Here is a 23,009-nt window from a genome sequence, read left to right as displayed (position 1 = left end):
ATGATATTCCGTCTTATGTTGCTTCTCCTGTGTAGGTGTCAAAGTACAAACTGCTGCCCACTCTATATCATTATGCCTAGTTAATCTCTCCAGCCGCCTAAATGAGATAGTCCTGATGTCTCCATTACGGATAGCCTTAAGCACATGAGTCCTACCATTCACTTCGAATTGTATCTCCATATCCTCTAGTCTCAGGGTAACCACCTTCAATGAATGTAGCCACTGCATTCCAAGTACTATATCCATGTCACCCATGTTGACCACATGATAGTCCGCCTTAAACTCATAGTTGTTCAGGCGCAAAGGTAGGTCTCGTACCATCCTGTCACAACGAAGAGTGTATCCATCAGCTACCTTGACTCTTAGTCCCACGAACTCCTCAGTAATGAGTCCGCGCTTCTCCACGAATCGTGCATCAATGAAATTATGTGTGGCACCTGTGTCCAGTAATGTAATAACCTTCTACCCAGCCAAAACTCCCCAAAGTCTGAAAGATCCCTCTCTTTGGATACTAGAGAGTCGTGCTTCCTGTAAATGTAGCTCTGGTCCCTATTGTTGCCCTGCACTGTCTATATCCTGCTCTCCCTCTGCTTCATCAAGATCCTCATCATGATGTTCTGAACTATCTGAATCTGAGCCTTCGTAATAAGCCCACATTGCTCGATTGGCCTTCCCTTTTGGCCTCATAGGACAGTCATGGCCATACTCATACGGGCCTTTGCAATAGAAGCATAACTTCTTCCTACGCAAGTCATTAAGTGTCTCCTTGTCCAACCTCTTACTTTCCTCCTTAGGTAACTGTGCCTCTCTATGAAAGGGTCCCCTGAAGGGAAACTCTTTGCCTGGAATTTATTTTTAGAAGTTGAAGAGGAATCCATGTCACGAGCTTTCTTAATGGCTTCCTGCAAAGTGGGAGGGTTGAGAGCTTTAATCCACCCTCTCAACGGATCAACTAGCCCATCCATAAATAAAACCTATAGCCTCCGTTCAAATACATCTGTTACTAACACTGCAAGTTTCTGAAACTCTGAAATGTATGTTTCCAATGATCCCCATTGTTTAAGCTGAGCTAACTCCTTGAAATGGAGTTCTGGATCCTTCTTATCAAAACGTTCAATCAGTCTCTCCGTAAACTCCACATATGAGGTAATGTGTGCATGACCCATAGTGATCATACCATGATGCCACCACTCGTGTGCTAACCCATCCAGGTGAATTGCTGCATACTTAATAGCTTCTTCCTCAGACATAGGGTTCAATTGAAAGTATGTGTCAAGTTTTTGAACCCAAGCTCTTGCTGTAGACTTCCCCGAGCCATCATAATATGGTAACTGAAGTTTCCCTACTTTCTTTCGTAGCTCATAGCTCTGAGTCCTGTCATGTCCACGGGGCATATGCTTCATTCGCACATCCATATACTCTCTAAAGGTGATTGTAGCTGTAAAATCTGGACCTCCTGCTTCCCAATCTCTCCTCAGCTGATCCTGTATGTCAGTGATCTGGGGTTCTGGTATTGGCTGCTCTGGAGCTCTAGGAAGGAACGTGGAAATCATAGGTCTCGAACTCACTGTCCTAGCTTGCTGGGGTGCATGACCGAAATTGTTCCCAATTTGTTCGCCTCCATTATGTATCCCATCCTGATTATTCCCATTCTGATTATTTTCTCCACCTATGTTAGCGTTCAACCCCATTTGACAAGCCATCATCTGCATCATAAGCTCCATTCTCTGATTCTGTTCCTGTGCTCTTTGTTCGGCTAATCGCTGTCCCTGTGCCAAGGTGTCTAATAACTGTAAAAATCTTTCCTCTTGCTGATCTTGATCGGCATTCCCGCCTCTATCCATATTGTAGTCGTAGTCTTGATCAAAGAATACCTCCTGTATGACTGGATTCTATGTCCACCTGTACAGATGAGCTAGACTGTTCGCTCTGCAGGTCTGAAATCCTATCTTGTCTTGCTTTGGTATTGCTGAAATTATAAAGCCTCTGTCGCATGCTCAAACATAAATGTTCTGATTTTAGTGTTTCGACATTTCGTCAAACACTTTCCCTTCTATCCAGCTGTTCCAATTTCCCTATAAGACCTCCACAGGATGGCAGGACTTATAGCTCTGATACCACTGTAATGACCCTTACTATAAAGGCCACTGAAACCCTCAATATATGATGCCAATAATGTATGAACAACAATTCCAGATTATAACACTACCAATCTAAGAGATAGATGACAATATGAAACTCAAATATGAAGTCCAATGCAATTCTGATTTTATGACAGCAAATACAACTGATTACATGAGAGACTGTCACAACTATGCACTTCTAATACATCAAGCTCTTGACAATGCAATGTTATGACATGAACAATAACCCAGTTCAGATTTGGAATGCAAATGACGAAACTTTTACAACAGTTATTAATGACTGGAAATAACTATTTATGCAATGACAGTGTTGACTGTTCTAATCCATAACATGCAATATTTTGGCAATCAAAACTTCAGTTTGTGCACCTGAAATAGCTCCAATTTTGCCGGATATGAATGCTGAATTAATGCCACACGAAGACCTCACAATCTGCCCCAAACCGACTCACAAAATTGCTGCTGCTGCCCAACTGACAGGGCCGTACAGGTACGGCCTGGTACAGCTGCTAGATAAAAATATTGCAGCGTTTTTTGTCACTCCAAAAGCAATAAATCTGGGCGCCTAGGGTTGCTGAATAACCCCCTAAAATATGAAATTCATCCGTCAAGCCAATTAGGAGTTATGAGCAAAAACGTGGGTCCAAACCCTGGACTGGCAATCTAAAAATAATGCACAACTGTGTCTACAAACCCTGTTAATCAATCCACAAATGCTAGAGCACAACTGAAACCCTTATTCCAACCAAAGTAAACCCTTATAACTGAATCTCAATGAAGTCCAAATGAGATGGCTGAATTACCAACTCCTCAAATGCAACAATTCAGGTGATATTTCACACCCTCAAAGTCGCCAATCCAAGGGAGTGATTCGTTCCCAAAGATCAAATAATTTGCAAACCCAAGAGACTACAAATTTGCTCCACAATGGAAGAAGTAGAAGAAATCTCAAATCCAAGCATGTCCAAAATGAGAGGCCCAGCCCTCTATTTATTCACTTTTCTAAGAAGTTGCTAGAACTTCTAGAAACATCCTTTATAAAATCTCATTATAATGCACTTTTTCTAGAACTTCTAGAAACATCCTTTATAAAATCTCATTATAATGCACTTTTTATAATAAAGTAATTTTATAAAATAAAAAGTGCAACTCAACTTAAAATTATAACATGTAGGCCCCAATAACACATAATAATAAAATATAACCTCTTAACACTTCTTCAAGAGCAAGATATGACCATCTGATCCGCAGAATTGACTCTCTCTCCACACCATTTGCCTACGAGAGTCTGGAATAGGCAAAATCCATGATCAATGTCATGTCGAACTAAAGAGGGGACATTACAGAATTTTTCGCCGATCTCAAGTTTTTGAATTTTTTTGGTCAGCTGAGATATTGCTGAATCCAAGTTTTTCAACTATGTGTGAGATAGAGTGGAAAGATGTATTTTTAGTAGAATCTGTATTATGGTGGGTTGAACCTCATAAGTGAGAGGAAGAGCAGGAAGTACATTAGGATGAAGATGAGGATTGACCAAGCTAAGTGTTGGAAGAACTTTGTGGAAACTTGTTGGGAAACCTGCTTGTGGTGTGGATAACTCCATATTCGTTGAACACTAAGTAGCATCTTGTGAGGATGGTGGGTCAAAGCTTTGACCCAACCTTTAAGAGGCTTAGCCAAATCCTCCATGAACCAAAACAACAATCTCGTTTCAAACACGTCAGTAACCATAACTGATAATCACTGAAATTCTGAAATATATGCATCAAGTATGCCAACCTGTTTCAATTGAGCTGACTCTCAAGAATGTGCCTCTGAATTGTTTCAGTCAAATCTTTCCATCAGCGTAGTGCAAAACTGGTCATAAGAGAGTATGGCACCATTTCCTTGTGTTACTAAACCCTGATACCACCAATCATGTGCAGCCCCTTCAACGTGGAGTGTAGCAAATTTTATGGCATCACTCTCCTTCATTTGGTTCAAGGCAAAGTAGGTGTGAAATTTCTGGTCCAATGCTCTTGCTGTACATCTAGTTGATTCATCAAAATTAGGTATAGACAAAACTTCCCAACTTTTTGTGCAACCCATAGTTTTTTTTCCCTTGATTGTTCTGATTTTGTCTAGGCCTTGTGTGTTTGGTGACTTCCAAGTAGTCCTCAAAAGAAATGGCTGACTGGAAATCTGGTCCAGGGCTTGATATTTATAGCTAATATTTTAGCATTTTCATTTTCCTCCACCAGATCTACTTGTGCATGCTCATCCTCCTGTATAAAAGTGGGCATAAATGGTCTGGACTGTGAGGATCTGCATGTAGAATGTGCCTTACTATTTGCAGTTTTGTTACCTTCTCCTTCTTAATGCACAAATGTCATAACATTCACTGAGTTAAGAGCCAATTTATGCAAATATAGATTGTTATCATTCAACAGTCTTAACATGTCTGAAAAGATCTGTTTTGCTTCTTCGCTTGAAGATGAAGGCCGATCTAAACCTGCTATTGTTCCTTTAAATCTCTCCAGATTGCGATCACTTTTTCCTCACATGCGACAAAATCCACTAGGTTGCCAAGTCTTGCAGCTCTAATAACACTGTAATATTCCCAAATGGGATACTAAAAAGGAAACAATAATTTATGCAAATTAGGGCAAACTGGATAACAAAACTTTTACAAACTGGGGCATAGATCTGGGAATTTATTTGTATATAAATATCTTCATGATAAACGCAGAATTCTGGTCAATATTTCAAATCTGATATTTGCAGCTAAACGAAATATGAATTTTAGATTATTTCTGAATTTAGGAGAATTCAACCAAGACCCTTACTTCTGCCCAGAATTTCCAGAACCATGAATTAGACATTTACATCAAACAATGTGCAGATAACATACCAAAATAATCCCGATTTGGGCTAGAATATTTTTTAACCCTAGCTGAACCTTCCAAAAGTGGTGATAGGCTCCCAAATTAAAGTCTGAAATTGATGCTGATTTAACACCCATCCACAAAAAACCCAAATTAATGGTTTGCAGAGGCAAATATTTGCAGCCCAGAATTAACAACGTGCTAGGGTTTCACAAACTGTAGTTCTTCCACTGAAACATTGTCTTCTGACTAGAGAGAGTTTGTATGTCTCACCGAAATCAGAGATACTAAAGGGTTTGAATCCGCAAGCCAAGTTGCAGCAGCAATAAGCAGAAATCTTGATCACATAATGAGCTCTAAATGAGTCCTTAGGGTGTTTTACAGCACCTTCTAAAAAGATGACTCAATCTCTACCCTTGATATTCCACCTCTTAATCCATCGCTCCAAAATAAAAACATTTAGTGTGCACCAATGAAACTCTTTGAATGTGGGGAGCCACCTTGACTTTTTTGTCATATTTTTATGTTCACTTAAGTACATAAAAGAGGGGACAACTGAAGTCCCTTGGATAGGCATCACTTAAGTTGACTAAAAAGATGTGCTTAACTTAAAATAACTTAAGCTCACTTAGAAACAACTTAAGGTCGCTTAAGTTGCATCAGAAGACGTGCACTCGACTTAAAATTAGAGTTTAGAACAAGCCAAGGACTATGTTTCTTACCCAATGATGTTCTATGTTCTCTTCCTCTTGGGCAATCCAAGGAGAGAACATCCAATTGCTGTTAATTGTCTTGCTTTGAGCTGGGGGCATTGCACTTTCTAATGTAGGAACATCTTGGGTGCAAGGGCCATTTTGCATCAACCCTAATAACTTTTAATGCTTTGTTTTCAATAAGTGTTTTGCACATCCAGTGAATGACTTTTATCGCCTGGTTAATAGTTTTATGGTTACTGACAGTTAACAGGAGCTCAATTTCAGTTACCATGTGAGAATTTAATTTCATATAGTCTTTGTTTTTTTTATACAACTGGGTTATTGGAAAATGATGCACAGTCTATGAATTTGCAAACCAATTATGATGGTGTCAGGAGGAGTTGTGGAGGATCACATAAATTAGGTGACTTGCTTGTGGATTTTCTTACACCAAAGGCTAGAAAATAATTAATTGATTTTGATAGTGAGGTTCTTTTCATCTTTTTGGACTGTAACTGAACATTTAAGATTAGTCTTGAGAATTTTCTAGGAGTATTCATGCAGTTTAATGTCTGGGAGTAGGGGCTTTTGCTGCTGTCAGAGTATTTATTCCAGTTTATTTTAAGACTTCCACGAAGGCCTTAGGGAGGCAATAAGTCTTGCAATCAATAATTGGAGATAGTGGTTTGAGGGGATTTGAATAATTTATTTATGAGATTTCATCAAATTGGGGTTTGTCCAAGTCAATTCTTCTGGCATGCATCATTTTCTGGTCATGATTAGTCCCACTTACTATTAATTATTTTCCTTAGTACTGTTTTTTTCAGCACAAGTTCATTTTAAGACTAGATTTTGATATGTAAGTTTTAATTTCTAGATTAATAAATTTTGGTCTTTTAATTGGAGCACTTAAAATTATTGTTGTTAGTTCACATAGCGTAATAGCTACCTTCTTTATAATCATGAACTGTTGACAATGCCTCGCCATGCTTCGAAATAGGTTGGGACCATGTTTACAACATTGGAGCGCATAGCACAGATTGACCCTAGGCATGCAGATATTGTTCTCCTTGAAAATTATGCATCATTTCAAAACAGGTATTCATCCTTTTTCATATATATATTCACATGTTCCCTCTTTTTTATAAAATCTTGTTGATATTTTCCATCCCTTAAGCTTATAATGAAGTTATCTTTTATTTTCTAGCCTTTATGAGCAGGCAAATATGGTTCCCACGCTAGCAAAGTTCTATCACCAAGCAAGTGAAGCATACGAGCAAGCATGTACTCGATATATTAACTCGATCATAAACTACGTAAGCTTACTTTCTTAGTGGCAATACAACATGATCAACAAAAATATAAGTAACACCCATGAATTTGATCTACTATTCTTATAGGTGAAATTCAGTGACTTTCATTTTACCATATATGTAATCACTATCTTTGTATATCCTTGTTTATCAGAAGAGGATTTTCTTTCTTTGTTGTTTAAATGGCATGCCTGTTTCTTGGGTTTCGACAATATCTACTTGCATGCCCTGGATTTAGGCTGTTTTGACTGATTTGGCTTATCCTATGTGCATTCATGATGGCAGCAATTTGAAAAGCTATTTCAGTTTGCTCAGAAAGTTGAGAATCTGATGTACACAATTACACCAGAAGAGGTATGTAGATTGACAAGGACTTTCATGTGTCATTTTTGTAATCCCATTAATAACTGGCGAAAAATTAATTTTCGGCTATAATCTTCAATCTTTTGTCCAAATTTGGCGTGGAATTTTATTATGTTTGGAGAATTTTGACATGATTCTGTCACACTACTGTCATGTTTATTTGATTGAATTGAAGTTAATATTTGTTGTTATCAAATAATACTAGCCTATGTTTTTGTTTATTTTAAAAATATAATCTGTATAAACTTTATAACTATTTTACATATTTTATCATGTATGAATATATGATCAAATATGATTTATATGAAGTTCTTCAGTTCAATTTTCAATTTGCAACGCTAGCTCATAAGTAACTCTATTTGTAATTTTTTCTTGAACCTTTTAATTTTGAATTCAACAGCATCTTAGTATGTGAACCCAGAAAGACTCTTCAGATTGCCTTTGGAAGGCCTGTTTCCTATTGAGCATTTCTCCAAATGCTTTAGAAGACCAGCACTCAATTTCATGAATTCAAATCATGGAGCATGTCTCCAAATGCTTTGGAAGACCATGAGATTTGCACCCTGTCATGAAATTTTGACAAAGGTGAAATTTCATGGTTGACCATAAAATTCCACTCTTCACTTGTCTGTTAGAATTTATCCTAAATGGAGTGGAGAAGACATTTGTGATCATATTTGAGATAATATTAAATATAGAGACATGTGCCATGCATCATGCATAGAGGCATGCGTATGGAAATATATAGAGTTTTATATTTGGAAATTGAAGAGACCTTATGTGATGTGATGAAGAGTCTCTATTCTTTATATATGTTATTCTTTAGAGACCACCCGATAGATTCCCTCAAAGTTTAGAGATCCAAGCCCTTAGCCTATCTTGGGACTATGCCCGCCAGGCGCTCAGGGTCGTTGATACCTACTCTATCTTGGGAACTATCCTTTTGAGATTTAGACCACCATTCTTTGAATTGTTTTGGCCTTTCTTCTTTATCTAAGCAATAACGATATCTAGCTATACTTCTATTATTTTCTATATATTTGTTATATATTAGACCGTCTAGGGTTCCATATCATTACTAGGATTCAGATTTGTCTTTCTGTAAATCAGTATGTACTTGTAGATGTGTTACAATATTTGTTTGCTGTCACACAATGCTTAGCAGCATTGTAAAGGATTCATTTCCTTTCTGGTCTCTTCCTTATGAAGAATCTCCCATATAGTTCTCTAATTCTTCTCTTGACATTAATACTACAATATATACTGAAGCATGTGTATAGTATGATTTCATTATTAATTATTATTACAGCTCTCTCTCTCTCTCTCTCTCTCTCTCTCTCTCTCTATATATATATATATATATATCCCATCTATTCTGCCTGCCAGACTTGTTGCCAGATGCTGAATACAATTTGTTAATCTGCCCAACTTTTAATAATTTCCTCTATATAATATCTCTTTCCCTATCTCCTATATTCTTATTAGTACCTTTTATCTGCTGCCTTATATGATCTATTCAATTTTCTTTCCCACAATGTCTTTTACCTTTATGTTCTGATTGGCACTATAGCTGCTTTATTTCTTTTTTGTTTCTATGTTTCTTTTTATTGAACTATATTCAATGTTCCAATGAGTAGGGACCAAATGTTGTTTATCTTTAGCAATTATTTCAATCAGATTGTATGAATCTCAGTTATATTGTATGTTGGGACTGAATACATATTTATAAATGAGAAGACACAGAATGGACCCCTGTGCCCTTTGCAGTTACTGTTGACCTTATGTCCTCACTTATTTGAATGCCTATTCTCAATATTAATGAGTAAGACTATTCTTTCTGGTATCACTAGTCTTCAGGTGCTGACTCACTATGATCCCCTAATTTTCCACCGATCCCCCTGTTCTATTTCCCTGGCATCTCTTATACCAAACTTGTGCCTGGATCATGACCTATTCCAAGATATGCGACTTCAGCATTGGATGACTGTGTGGACTAACACACCTCTTCCTGTGCTACATTCTGTAGACTGGGAATTCGCAGTAATATTGGTGTATTATTTTGATTGCTATTATTAGTGAGTTTTGTATTATGAATTGGGATTTTAATATTATATTTAGATTAATATTAATCATTATGTTAACTAATATTATTAATATAGAATATCATTATATTCAAATTAATAGTAATGATTAATTAACAATTATTGATTTGATTAGTATGGTATTGATAAAAATGAAGAAATTTATTATTGTCTAGTTGTCAAATAAGGAATCATTACAGGAATTTTCTAATTGAATATATATATATAATGCATGCATTAATTGGGTTTCATGACAACAACTATCAAAACATATCAAATTACTTATTTATCTATATCTAAGCATGTATCTATAAGTTTTTGGTTATTATGAGCTATTGTGATATTGCTATCAGGATTTAACTTTATAGTTTTTGAGTCAAACTCATTGACCCCTCTTTGTAATAATGAGTTAATGATATAACAATGTGTTAATGATATGGTAGTTAAGTCAGATAAAGCTGTAATAACCCCTCTTTGTAATAATGAGTTAATGATTTAACAATGTGTTAATGATAGAGTAGTTAAGTCAGATAAAGCTGTAATAACGCCTCTTTGGGTAAATAACTATTTAATAATTCTTAGGCATCAATTAAAATAAACAATTTCAATGACACTACAATTAAAATTTTTAATTAGATTTAATAAGTAAATACCAAATTAATAAAATAAACTAAACAACTACACGCTCTAAATAGATTAAAAGACTAATCAATTATCAATTGCAATGGAGTCTACTCATCGCATCTCTTAAACAATATGGATGGCAATATATATGCCCAGTCAAATGTAAGTATATGGCATTACCATCTATGAATTAGAGTACTTACATGAATAGTAGCAACATAAACAAGTGATAGAAAAGGAGTATAGCAGTAACCGAAGAAAAAGACATAATCGGAGATAATAACTTGTAGACACGCAAGAAAAAAAAATACTGGCAAGTGAGATTATATTTAGGAAGAAGGAGAAATGCAGTGGGAGATAATGGCTAGGGATTGAACATAAAAAAAACAAATAAATAGACTATCCTAAATACTTTGACACATCATCATTGGCAACAGAAATACATTCATTACCTGGCAAGAACATATTCTACATTGGTAGATAATCACAAACGTGGATGATACAAAGGCACGAACAAGAGTCATAAAAGAAGATAAGGAATCATCGACCGGCAATCAATAGCATCTAAGTCAGTTTCATCTACCAATAAGTTAGTGCGGAGAACTGGAAGGATACCAAACATTGCATACAGGGAAAGAAGCAAACATAAAGACGGAAATAGACAAGCACCCTCACAGATGTGTAGCCACCGGCCAGTGGAGATCGAATACTACAAGAAGTGGATGTGGAATCAGAACCAGCGACAAAGTCCCATACGAAACAAGTGACAGGAAAATAATCGTATCACAGTAAATATGCTTGTAGATATGTGGAGAATATAGATATTGACAAAGACAAAATTTTCAAAATAAAGAACATGGATATTCAGAATACTCACCAAATACGTAGCATATACAAAGATGTCAAATTCCACAAAGATTGAGAGAAATAAAGGAAGGAGTAAACACAACTATCTCCATGAGGATGATGAGAATAGAAAATGTAGAAAAATGGACAAGCAAGACCAGAAATAGTGCACATCAAACAAAGACATGAGAATACATACCATTACATATTGTTATCACATTTCACACTAGAATCCAGATTAGAATAAACCAGAAGTACTAGTAATCAAAAACAAGAGGGAGACAGGATGGAATTTGGCTCAGAACAGTTCACCTAAGAGATATATATGTATGGTGACTGCACAGTAGTAATCTGACAGTCAGTAAGAAGGTAGGGAATATATATATATATATATATATATATATATACCCCCTTGCAGAATAAGAGAGACCCTAAACATAAGACGAATTTTAGTGTTTATTACTAGTAGTCTAAAAGTCATTCCTATTGAATTTGGATAGATTAGCGATCTTATTAAAAGAGACCAAGTGAGAGCTTTGTAGAGGGTATTCATTTGAATTCCAAGGGAACTAAGTGAGTAGAGGACATTCAAGTGCGAATGTCGGGATTTCTTAAGGGGAATTCTAGAGAGAGATTTGTAGAGTATCTATTAGAGACAATATATATTGTACTGGTCAAACATATGCATATGTCAGAGGCAGAGACTTGGTAGAGGTGAGATCTCTACCAAGTAGTGTTACCTTATATCCCAAAGAGGCCTAAGGGAGAAGCTCTTTCTATGACAATTACCTAATTGAGATATAATTCTCACTAGAGGGTTAGGTGACTGGAGAAAGGATTCCTCCCAAAGGACTAGGAAGGGTAGCTTGGATAGTGTTTAGATTAGTATTTACTTAATCCAATATTTTTAATGTGTTTAACATTCAATTTTTCTATATTATACTGAGAAATGGTTGCAAGTTTCAACATTCAAACATAAGCGGAAAAAGGGGACATTACAATGGTGTCAGAGCATGGTCCTCCCATCCTGTAGGGTAAAAAGATAAAAATGAAAAACTATTCCAAAGAAGCTAAAAATATATACACGTATAACTAAACTACCAATGAGAAGATGTATTTATAAGGAATGGATCGAATAACCTCAATTAGACAAACAAGGTTCTGGGAAAACTCGTAAGGTAAACATGAAGATAATAATTGCTTGAGGTCAAGTACATTCAGGAGGGGTGTTCTATCATAACTCTAGATGATTAATATAAACATATGATTAGTAAGGACAAGATATGTCATCATACTAACTAATTAGAATATTAATAAGTCAATAAATGCCACTAATGATAAAAGACTAATTTTAAATTTTATCTCACCAATTATAAGTGAATAATGATTAGATTATGAAAAATGGCTAAAGGTAATAAAAGACTCATTGTCACAATAGATTTTAAATATTGTCAAGTTTAAACCATTACTAAACTATGTCACCCTTACAAGAGAGTTCTTGAGCAATCAAGAAAAGATAAAGGAGCAAAATACTATAATAAGAAATACTATTGGTTCACTGTGGAATGATATAAGTTGCATTAATCACAACTTATTCTGACCAAGATAAATCAATATATATCAACCAAAGGATAATCGGGCCCCATAGAATGATATAAACCTATAATAAATACGATTCAATAACCATAAATGAATTGATCATACATTCACCAATCTCATCAAAGTTGAATCATGCATATCATTAAATATATACAAACCTAACGATTTATCTTTTAATTCTTAGTTGTATTGTAGAATACAAACTGGAAATCAAACATGGTTGTGCGAAAAGAATCTAAGGATTGTATAAAAGATCTAATAGATAAAATGAAAATCCTAATTGCTTGAGGACAAGAAAATTCGGGAGGGTAGGACTGTAATAACCCCTCTTTGGGTAAATAACTATTTAATAATCCTTAGACATCAATTAAAATAAACAATATCAATGACACTACAATTAAATTATTAATTAGATTTAATAAGTAAATAAATTAATAAAATAAACTAAACAACTACACGCTTTAAATAGATTAAAAGACTAATCAGTTATCAATTGCAATGGAGTCTTCTCATCACATCTCTTAAAAAATATGGGCGGCAATATATATGCCCAATCAAACCTAAGTATATGGCTCTACCATCTATGAATTAGAGGAGTACTTACATGAATAGTAGCGACATAAACAAGTGATAGAAAAGGAGTATAGCAGTAACCGAAGAAAAAGACATAATTGAAGATAATGACTTGTGGACACGCAGGAAAAAAAAATATATTGGGAAGTGAGATTGTAGATAGGAAGAAGGAGAAGTGCAATGGGAGATAATGGATAGGGATTGAACATAGAAAAAACAAGTAAATAGACTATCCTAAATACTTTGATACATCATCATTGATAGCGGAAATACATTCTTTACCTGGCAAGAACATAATCTATGCTGGTAGATAATCACCAACATGGATGAGACAAAGGCACGGACAAGAGTCATAAAAGAAGATAAGGAATCATCGACCGACAATCAATAGCATCTAAGTCAATTTCATCTACCAATAAGTTAGTGCGGAGAATTGAAAGGATACCAAACATTGCATATGGGGAAGGAAGCAAACATAAAGACAGAAACAGACAAGTGCCTGCACAAATGTGTAGCCGCCGGCCAATGGAGATCGAATACTACAAGAAGTGGATGTGGAATCAGAACCAGCAACAAAGTCCCATACGAAACAAGTGACAGGAAAGGAATCGTATCACAATAAATATGCTTGTAGATACGTGGAGAATATAGATATTGGCAAAGACAAAAATTACAAAATAAGGAACGTGGATATTTAGAATACTCACCAAATACATAGCATATACAAAGATAAATTGGAGTATTTATTACCAGTAGTCTAAAAGTCATTCCTATTGAATTTGGATAGATTAGCAATCTTATTAAAAGAGACCAAGTGAGAGCTTTCTAGAGGGAATTCATTTGAATTTCAAGGGAACTAAGTGAATAGAGGACATTCAAGTGCGAATGTCAAGATTCCTTAAGGGGAATTCTAGAGAGAAATTTGTAGAGAATCTCTTAGAGACAATATATATTGTAGTTGTAAAACATATGCATATGTTAGAGATGGAGACTTGGTAGAGGTGGGATCTCTACCAAATAGTGTTACCAGAGATCCCAAAGAGGCCCAAGGGAGAAGCTCTTTCTATGACAATTACCTAATCGAGATATAATTCTCACCAGAGGGTTAGGTGACTGGAGAAAAGATTCCTCCCAAAGGATTAGGTGTTAAGTGTCATTGATGTCAAACAGACTCTTTTCTAGATGAATATCAAACCATGAAATGATTATCTTGTACATACCTGTGTGAATCTGAATACTCTGTTCTTCACATTACTGTTCTGTATAGACTCACAGCAAGCTTTGTATCTAAACAAATATGCGGTGGCTGGAAGCTATCTTGTTGATATTATACATAGGGTTGCATATCAGGTGATAGAACAATGTTATATAGACTGGTTATGAATGAAGAACTTACAGCAACTGTTGCATCATAGTTGGATAGCAAAAGATACATTGGCAGCCTCATGAATATTTAAAAATAAACCTTGTGTGATAATCATTCTTCAAAATGTTTGACAAAGAACTACAGGAAACGAATTCTGTTTAGAATTGCCAATAAATATATTCACAAGGCACTGCAGATGTAATTTTATTTGGTCACATAAAAGAAAGTAATAAAATACAAGGTTCAAAAAGGACAAAAGACAGAATTGGGAAAAGACAAAATTGGGAAAGGACAAAAGAAGTTTGTCTTAATATTTCCTAGTATGAGTTGTGGCAGCCCGATGATAATAAAATAGTCCTATTAAAGTTTTGGTGACACAAAAAAATTATTGAAACGGTGCATCCGTTTATTATTGGTGACGTGTTCCATATTAATATATTTAATGTTTGGTTAGAGGACAGTTTTATTAGAAAACAAAGGAAGTTGGAACGAATTTCAACTAAATCATCCTCTATATATATTTCGTATTATTGTGTCCATTGTGGATGGTAAAAAACAGAATATGTTTTGAAGAAGAAGCCAATTACATGAACAGAAAAGGTATTGAGAGTATATATTATTAGAAGAGCATACAAATGAAAACAAGTTTTTGAGATTGTATAAAATCAGAGAAGCAGATACATCAGGAACAGAGATCAACACAGAAGTTCAAACGAAGATTTGTGACAATGTACAAGGGCAGGTATATTTGATTTAGTTGTATGTTGAAATTTGACATGTCACAGGATTTGAAAATTTTATGTTGAGATTTTGAAGAAAATGTCTCTGAAACAATTGTCCCTGGTTTGACAGTTATCAAAATGTTTTGATGTTCAGTAAAGTGATATCAGATCAAAGCCAAACTTTCAGAAATTCAATTCAATCTTTGTATAGAGATAAGATAATGTTTTAAAGAAAATTGGATTGTGTTTTGGATTCTAATTTGTCAATAAGTTGGATACTCATACAGATTAGGTGGGTGCTCAGTTTAAAAGAGTTGTAGCTCTGAAAAAGGTGTTGTTGCTCCTAAGGGTTGAAGCCCTTAAAGTTGTATTTGAAGAAAGATTGGTGAGACTGGATTAGGACAGTAGCTCCTAGCAGTCTGGGTGTTGGTGGTTTTTCCTGAGTTGGGTTTCCACGTTATACCTTCTGTACTCTTCTTGTGGATTGTGTTTATTTGATTATTGTTGTTGATATTATGGTACACTAATGAAATATTTAACACAAGTTTAGCACTAAATTAAATTGGCAAAAGATTTCAGTATAATCCTAATTCACTGCCCCACCCCCGCCCCCGCCCCCGCCCCCCCCCCCCCCCCCTTTCTTAGGATTATTATTGTGTTCTACATTAGGAAGGGTAGCTTGGGTAGTGTTTAGATTAGTATTTACTTAATCCAATATTTTTAATGTGTTTAACATTCAATTTTTCTATATTATATTGACAAATGGTTGCAAGTTTCAACATTCGAACATAAGCGGAAAAAGGGGACATTACAAAAGCCAATTCGAAAATACCATATGTATATATGAATATTATTAATATGCAATATCTGTTGACTGTATATATATATAATTATCATTGTTTATATACTCTAATCAAACCTGAAGTTGACTGTTTGCATAATGATCGATGGTATTTTGTATACCAGTCTTTTACAGTTCCTCTTCCAAATATTTCAAAATTGTATACTATGGATTACTGCTAGACTAACATTGCTCAAATAGTATTGAAAACAGCAGTACAATATTGATTATATTAGCAAAATATATACACAAAAGAATATATGATAGTAAACAAAGATTTTCTTCATACGCATTAATTAAATGTGATATAATTTAACATGGTATCAGTGCAGGTTTGAGAAATGATCAAGATCAGATTTATTGACAAATTGATACACCAAAATTTCTAAATCTTACATCTATCAAAATGGTGAATGCAATCAGACTTGAAGGTGCTTCGAATTCTGAAGCCTGGAAACTACGAGTGATGCTAATTAAGGAGTCACAAACAATTGTGGAAAATCCTCCTAAATCTAATAAGAATGATGGAAAGCATCAATGGGAAAAAGACAACACAAGAGCAATGAAATTATTGGTAGACGGAGTAAAAGATAATCTACTACCTATTATCACAAAGTTCGACTTTTGCATATGATATATTCAAAGCCCTAGAAAACATGTTTGAGATCAACAAAGCTAGCAGGATTCTTACTCTTAAAAGTCAATTCTCTAATATTAAAATGAATAAAGGAGAGACAATCACCTCATACGTAATGAGGATAACCGAATTAAGAATCCAACTCTCAACAATTGGTCACATCTTTGACAATGAAGAGTTAACTTTGGTAAGTTTAAATGGACTCCCTATCTCATGGGAAAACTTTAGACAAGGAATAAATGCTTTTTTCAAGATCCCCAAATTTGGTCAATTAAAAGCTGATTGCATTCAAGAAGAGTAATTTAATATCTAGAGCAATCGGTATAGAATCCACAAAATGAAGACATTCAGGTTCTCATCACTAATATGAAAAGGAAAAAGGACAAGGACTCAGATGGTAAACAATCATTCAAGACATAGAGACTATTCTAAAACACAATGTTATAGATGCGACAACTATGGGCACACTGTAGTAAGATGTCCTGACAGACAAGCATCAAGCTTCCTTTGCTTAAGTCAATAATTCAAACTTGGATTCAAAGAAACTTGTATTCTAAAGAACTGCAAAATATCTTAGAATTTGTGAAATTTTTGAAGTTCACTATTCTTTACCATCCTCACCAAACCTCTTGTGAAAATGAAGGTGGAACACTTCAAAGGTAAACTTGGTATGTTGTAATTACCAAGAAGAGTTTTAGGATATTTGTTTATTGTACTAATGAATTACTTTATTAATGAGTATGATTTCATGACTATATGGGCTTTGTGTACATTATGAGGAAGTGATGACTTCCAAATGATTATTACCTATATTTGTTAAAGTTATTGGAAGGTAATGATCTTACAATAACTTAATCTTCTATCATGATGGATATCTTATGATGTCTAAGCCGATCATGATAGATTATATCTTGCATGGTGGATTAAGTTCTTTAAACAGACCACAATTGTTCATATGGTAAGTATCATTGAGGATGCATGTGCACATACCTTATGAACATTTTGAGTATTTGGTGAATATCACACAACTTGATGTTCAGGAGGCCATTACTCAAAGTACTTGGTGAATATTCATGTGACTTGATGTTCAGGAGGCCATTACTCAGAGTACTTGGTGAATATCATGCATCTTGGCATTCAGGAGGCCATTACCCTTAATATCATTTCTTGGAGTACTTGGTGAATGTCACGTGACTTAACATTAAGGAGGCCATCATTCTTGATATCATGAAATGATATCTAAATGGTGGATATCTTCTGATCAAAGATATCCTTAGAACTTGCCATTACTGATGTTACGTTGAGGTAATATTTAGTCCTACGTTTATCTTCCTTAACTAAGAGGGAGTGTTAATTATATAGTAGTTAAGTCAGATAAAACCCATTTGAAAATACCATATGTATATATGAATAGTATTATTATGCAATATTTGTTGACTGTATATATATTATTATCATTGTTTATATATTCTAATCAAACCTGAAGTTGACTGTTTGCATAATAATTGATGGTGCTATTTAACTGTTAAAAGGTGGGATTAATTGTGGTAGTCACGCCCACGATGGGATGTGACTCTGCAGTGGAGTTGCATACCATTGTGGACGTGACTCTGCAGCCACTTATTTATGTGGGTAAGTATTTGCAAAGAGGACCGTCAAACACATATTATATATAGCAGTCTTCTACAGTTCCTCTTACAAATATTTCCAAATTTTATTCTACGGATTACTGCCAAAATAACATTGCTTAAATAGTATTGAAGAGAGCAGTACAATATTGATTATATTAGCAAAATATATACAAAAGAATATATGATAGTAAACAAAGATTTTTTTCATACTCATTAATTAAATCTGATATAATTTAACACAATAAATAGAACACGTAGCACTCATTAGATCTAGGTGATGCAACAAGCTAATCTTAAATAATGTGAATATTTCATTTTGCATTTGAGTTGACCGAATCGTATGATGTAGATACAAACAAAATTGTCTCTCTACATAACATCATATTCAAGAACATCACACATGTTTGTACTTGAGAACAATATTTGCATGCAAATTTGTACGTTTTTTGTTGAAAGGTTTTTTAAAAATGTTTTTGTTCCTTGAATATTTTTCACTATTTTTCATTGTACTCTAATTATATTCTTTGGGTCAGAATGCTTTGCGATCAAGCAATGTGTAAAGAAGTCTCTCTTCTCTCTGCTAGACTTAAGTATAAAATTAATACATAGGGTGTAATCTATCATGTTTTTCCAGGTACCATTTCAACTTGGATTGTCCAAAATGGATCTCCGAAAAACTTTAAAATCTAGCCTTTCTGGGGTAAGTTGTGGTTTTCCACTTGCTTGATGCATTTGATGGATAATTATTCTTCAGATTTTAGCTAATGTTCCAGCCTCCTGGCTTTCAAGATGATTTAACCAGTTCTCCATATTCCATTTGCTATTTGTTGACCTATTTGATTTGGGTGCTGTTTAAGGTGGAAAAGTCTCTTCAAGCAATGTACAAAAGGATGCAAAAGAATTTGACATCAGAGGAGCTGCTTCCTTCGTTGTGGGACAAATGCAAGGTACACAATGGAACCCTGCTCGTACAAAATCTTAGTGTTTGTGTTTTCAAGAACTGTATTAATCAAAGTAGGCGGATATACATCCTGGTTATTAAAAGAGATGGTATTATTATTTCATGGTTTTTTGAATTAGTCCACCACTTACTAAAAATTTGCATCCTGGTTAAATAAAGAGATGGTAATTGTCTTTCAAGTATCTCAAGTTGAACAAATATCAATGCTCAAGTTTCTGGTGAATGTCATACTCAGTAGTGTCCTTCAGTGTATATAGGCTGCCTGAGATTTTCTGTTTCTCATCTTAGCTGTTTGGTTTATTGTCACAGGCAGATTTTCTTGACAAGTACGAAAGTTTTGAAGGGATGATTGCAAAGTGTTATCCCAACGAAACGTTGAGTCCATCATTTGCGGAGATGAAAGACCTATTTAACACGATCTAAATATCTGTATATTACAAGTTTCAATTTATTTATTCTTTGTTGATTCATTCCTACTTTAAAGTGGGCTTTGATGTTATGTATGTGATTGTAGTCGATATAATTCTCAAGTCTAAGTGCAGTTCATCTTTGAAAAAATGCATCAATGCAATTCTTCTTGTAATGTCTAATCCATCGTTATTGGAACATATGAAAGGACAGTCCAATTTGTGCATTTTTCCTGATGAGAGTAGTATTGAGTTACATTGTGTCGCATAGCCATAGAATTGAAACTATAGCAGATGACCTTTGTTTCTATTAGCCTTGGAAATTAATTTACAAACAGAGAAATTATCATTTGTGAATGTATTTTTATTATTTTCACAGGAATTTGTATGGAACATAATATCTTGTAAAATATGAGTTTTCTTCCACTAAAATAAATATAATGCATATAAAAATTGAATGATGTGCATATTTCTTCTGTTTCCCTACTTTGTAGATTCTTATTTTGTTCATATCGTATTAACTGGCTCTTTTGTCAAAGATTTTACACCAGTATGATGTGAAAGGATTTGGACTGCTGGGAATGAAACGGCTAAACTGGGGGAAAACAAGGAAACAAGATAAATCTCATAATAGTGGTTAACATACATCTAACAAACTACGGACTTGTCTAGGCAAATGCTCTTAAGGTAGAAAGGAAAGGTAATCAATGAGGTGGACTCTGCAACATAACACAGAAAACTTAATTAAAGATGCTTTTTTTTTAATCAAGATAATTAGAGCTATCCGCAAAGCAAAGACTAATGAGTTGGATTAGTACTTTCACAACTCTGATGTTTTTGGCTGTATGTTCTTAGGAGGGTATTTAGTGTGTTAACATGTTTCATTAGAGGTACGAGGGCAACCAAATTTAAAAATTTATTCACATGTTTGGAGAGAGGTAGTGCAGAGATGTCAGGCAGAGACGTAGCAAGGATGAGCAAACTGGAAGCGATATAAGGCAACTTAAAAGTTGAAGTCAATGAAAAAGAGAAAACTTAAAAATTACGCCAACTTTTCGTAATTTGTAATGAGTATGGCCTGAAAATGAAATGATAATTTTCAGTGTTTATATAACATCATACCTCACGATTGCTTTTAACATTCATCCAATACAGCTTGTTATAAATTACTTTAATTATTTATTGAACAAGAGCTCCACAATTGTTAAAATGAGTTGGGCAAATTGGAAGGCTTAACATGGTTAATTCTTAATAAACATAAAAAACTGACGCTGAAATGTAGAATTGAGAAAAATAGAAAAGCGATAGTCTTCTAGTTTGGGAGTAGTGTGTGCTCAATAAACATGGACAATTTCTGGCAAAACTGAAATTAATCTGCCACCGATAATCTCAAGTTTATAAATGGGCCTCTATTTAAAAATAGAGGTATGAAAGCTACGAGTCTAAATCAAATCTTTAAATTGTGTAGCATAAGTTGGCTAAGATAGGAGAGGGTTTGCATCACTGCTTAATAATATGGTTTAAACTATTCACATCTATCGGTTAAAAGCAGCCTGCCTACAGGACCCATGGATATCCAGCAAAGCGAACAAGCATAGAAAAGTTTGGGGACATCTAGCTTGCTTAATTTTTTTCCCCTTTTGTACCTGGGATCTTCTGCTCAGCATTTTTTTAAATCTTTTCTCCCTCTAAACAGTTTATTCAAGGTGCTCATGTTTAGCATCTCAATGTAATTGATCTGAATATTGTTGAAAACTGAATAGTCCATGATGTAATATTATTCCATCTCTGCCACTGTTTGAGTGCAGTAACAAATCATCTATTTGTCTATTCTTTAGATATAATCTATCTTATATCATACGCAAGCTGATGCAATCCAATTTTTAGTGTAACATTTTTACTTTACGTTTTATTTCCGCGCTTAGTTCATCTGTGGAATTAAATTATCTCACATGGTATGCTTTCTTCCTTTCCTTCCCAATATGCATTGCGATGTTTATGGTGGTAATTGAAAAACATGAACTTAAATGTCCATGGTTGAAACCAATTTCAACCACATGAATAATTAAAAACATAGGAGAATATTGGGATTCTTAGTAAAGCTTGAGGAGCTTAACATGGCTCTGCAAAATCTATATGCGAATTCTACTTTGGAAAAGAAGGTTTCTTCATACTTTGGCAAAACAAAGTATGAAGTCTGGAAAGTGATTCCCATTGCAAATAAATTGGACATACTGTGGTCAATTCTCGAATCTCCACCATCAACAAGCAGGGATGAACAAAAAAAGTCGTGTTGCCCAAACCATGCAATTCTAGGCTCCTTCAGAATAAACTAGATAAATCCCTAATCAAGAAGCAAAACGACCATTATTTAAAAACTAATTATGTGGAAAACAAAAGGGTAGAAGATTATAACATTCTGTCATCACGACGAACATGGAACACATATGTATAGGATAAATCCCAATTCACCCACCACAGGAAAAAGAGACACAACCTCAAGATCCAGTCTTCAACCGAGTAGATCAAGGGAAGGGAGAAAATGGCGAAGGAGATTGGGTAACATGGAAACCCTTCACAAAGATCCCCACTAGTACATTTGGGTTCCATTTTTTACCTAAATTTTTGATGACAGGCCAATTTGGCTTGTCAAATTCACTTTTTACTTTAATATGATCTCGACAACATCAAAATTTTGGCGATGCTTAAGTTTCTTGTTGAAATCTTGATGACACTTAAGTTCTTTTGTTGAAGTTTCAACATTGTTGGGATATAAAGAAAAAAAGAAAAGTGAAACTTCATTTTATTTTCACCTAGCAAAGTGCAAGCAAGAGGGTTCAGTGTTGTTCCTAGGCGTGATGATGACCTTCTCAGTGTTGTTCAAGGTAACTTCATGGTATTGCTAAGTTGGGAGAATGCTAGGGAAACTAGAAGTCATTAAATTTTGATTGATTGTGTTATTACGTATTGATCTTCCCCTTCTTATCAGCCATGTCTTTGCTATGATCTTTTCCAATGGAAAAGGAAGAAAACGAAAAGGAAAAGGAAGGGTTTTGTATACACAACGTAGTACAAGTAGCTTACATACAACTACATTTAGGGCTCGTGGGAGTAGCAGGAGGCTAGGTCAATACAGGTTTGTGGCTTACAAATATTAAAGCTCTAGGGCTTTCATTTGATGATGAATCCTTCTATCATGTATTAATTTCAAGAAATGCACATTGATCATATATATAGATTAAGATAAATGATAAAAGATATGAATCCAGTGGAGTGAAAAGACAAATACATGCATTGCTGAAAAAACGATGTTAGGAAACATGGTTTTCTCTTTCAAACAGT

At 34.7% G+C, this 23,009-nt stretch overlaps 1 protein-coding gene across 2 annotated transcripts in view; it reads left to right on the top strand.

Annotated features, from left to right (window-relative positions):
- The window catches only part of LOC149563657 (exocyst complex component SEC3A-like), a 324,907-nt gene extending 304,889 nt beyond the window's left edge, over positions 1-20,018 (top strand). For both annotated transcript variants that reach the window (XM_089826818.1, XM_089826819.1), the window contains exons 21-26: positions 6,704-6,801; positions 6,911-7,019; positions 7,302-7,370; positions 18,934-18,999; positions 19,157-19,246; positions 19,570-20,018. In XM_089826818.1, the coding sequence (XP_089682944.1) occupies positions 6,704-6,801; positions 6,911-7,019; positions 7,302-7,370; positions 18,934-18,999; positions 19,157-19,246; positions 19,570-19,683 (546 nt within the window). In that variant the 3' untranslated portion in view covers positions 19,684-20,018. The remainder of the gene's footprint in view (positions 1-6,703; positions 6,802-6,910; positions 7,020-7,301; positions 7,371-18,933; positions 19,000-19,156; positions 19,247-19,569) is intronic.
- Positions 20,019-23,009: the final 2,991 nt, after the last annotated feature.

Source organism: Cupressus sempervirens, chromosome 4, assembly GCF_028749045.1.
Source record: "Cupressus sempervirens isolate cs-2001-9-10 chromosome 4, ASM2874904v1, whole genome shotgun sequence".
NCBI lineage: Eukaryota > Viridiplantae > Streptophyta > Pinopsida > Cupressales > Cupressaceae > Cupressus > Cupressus sempervirens.
This window is presented reverse-complemented; position numbering and strand designations above follow the sequence as displayed.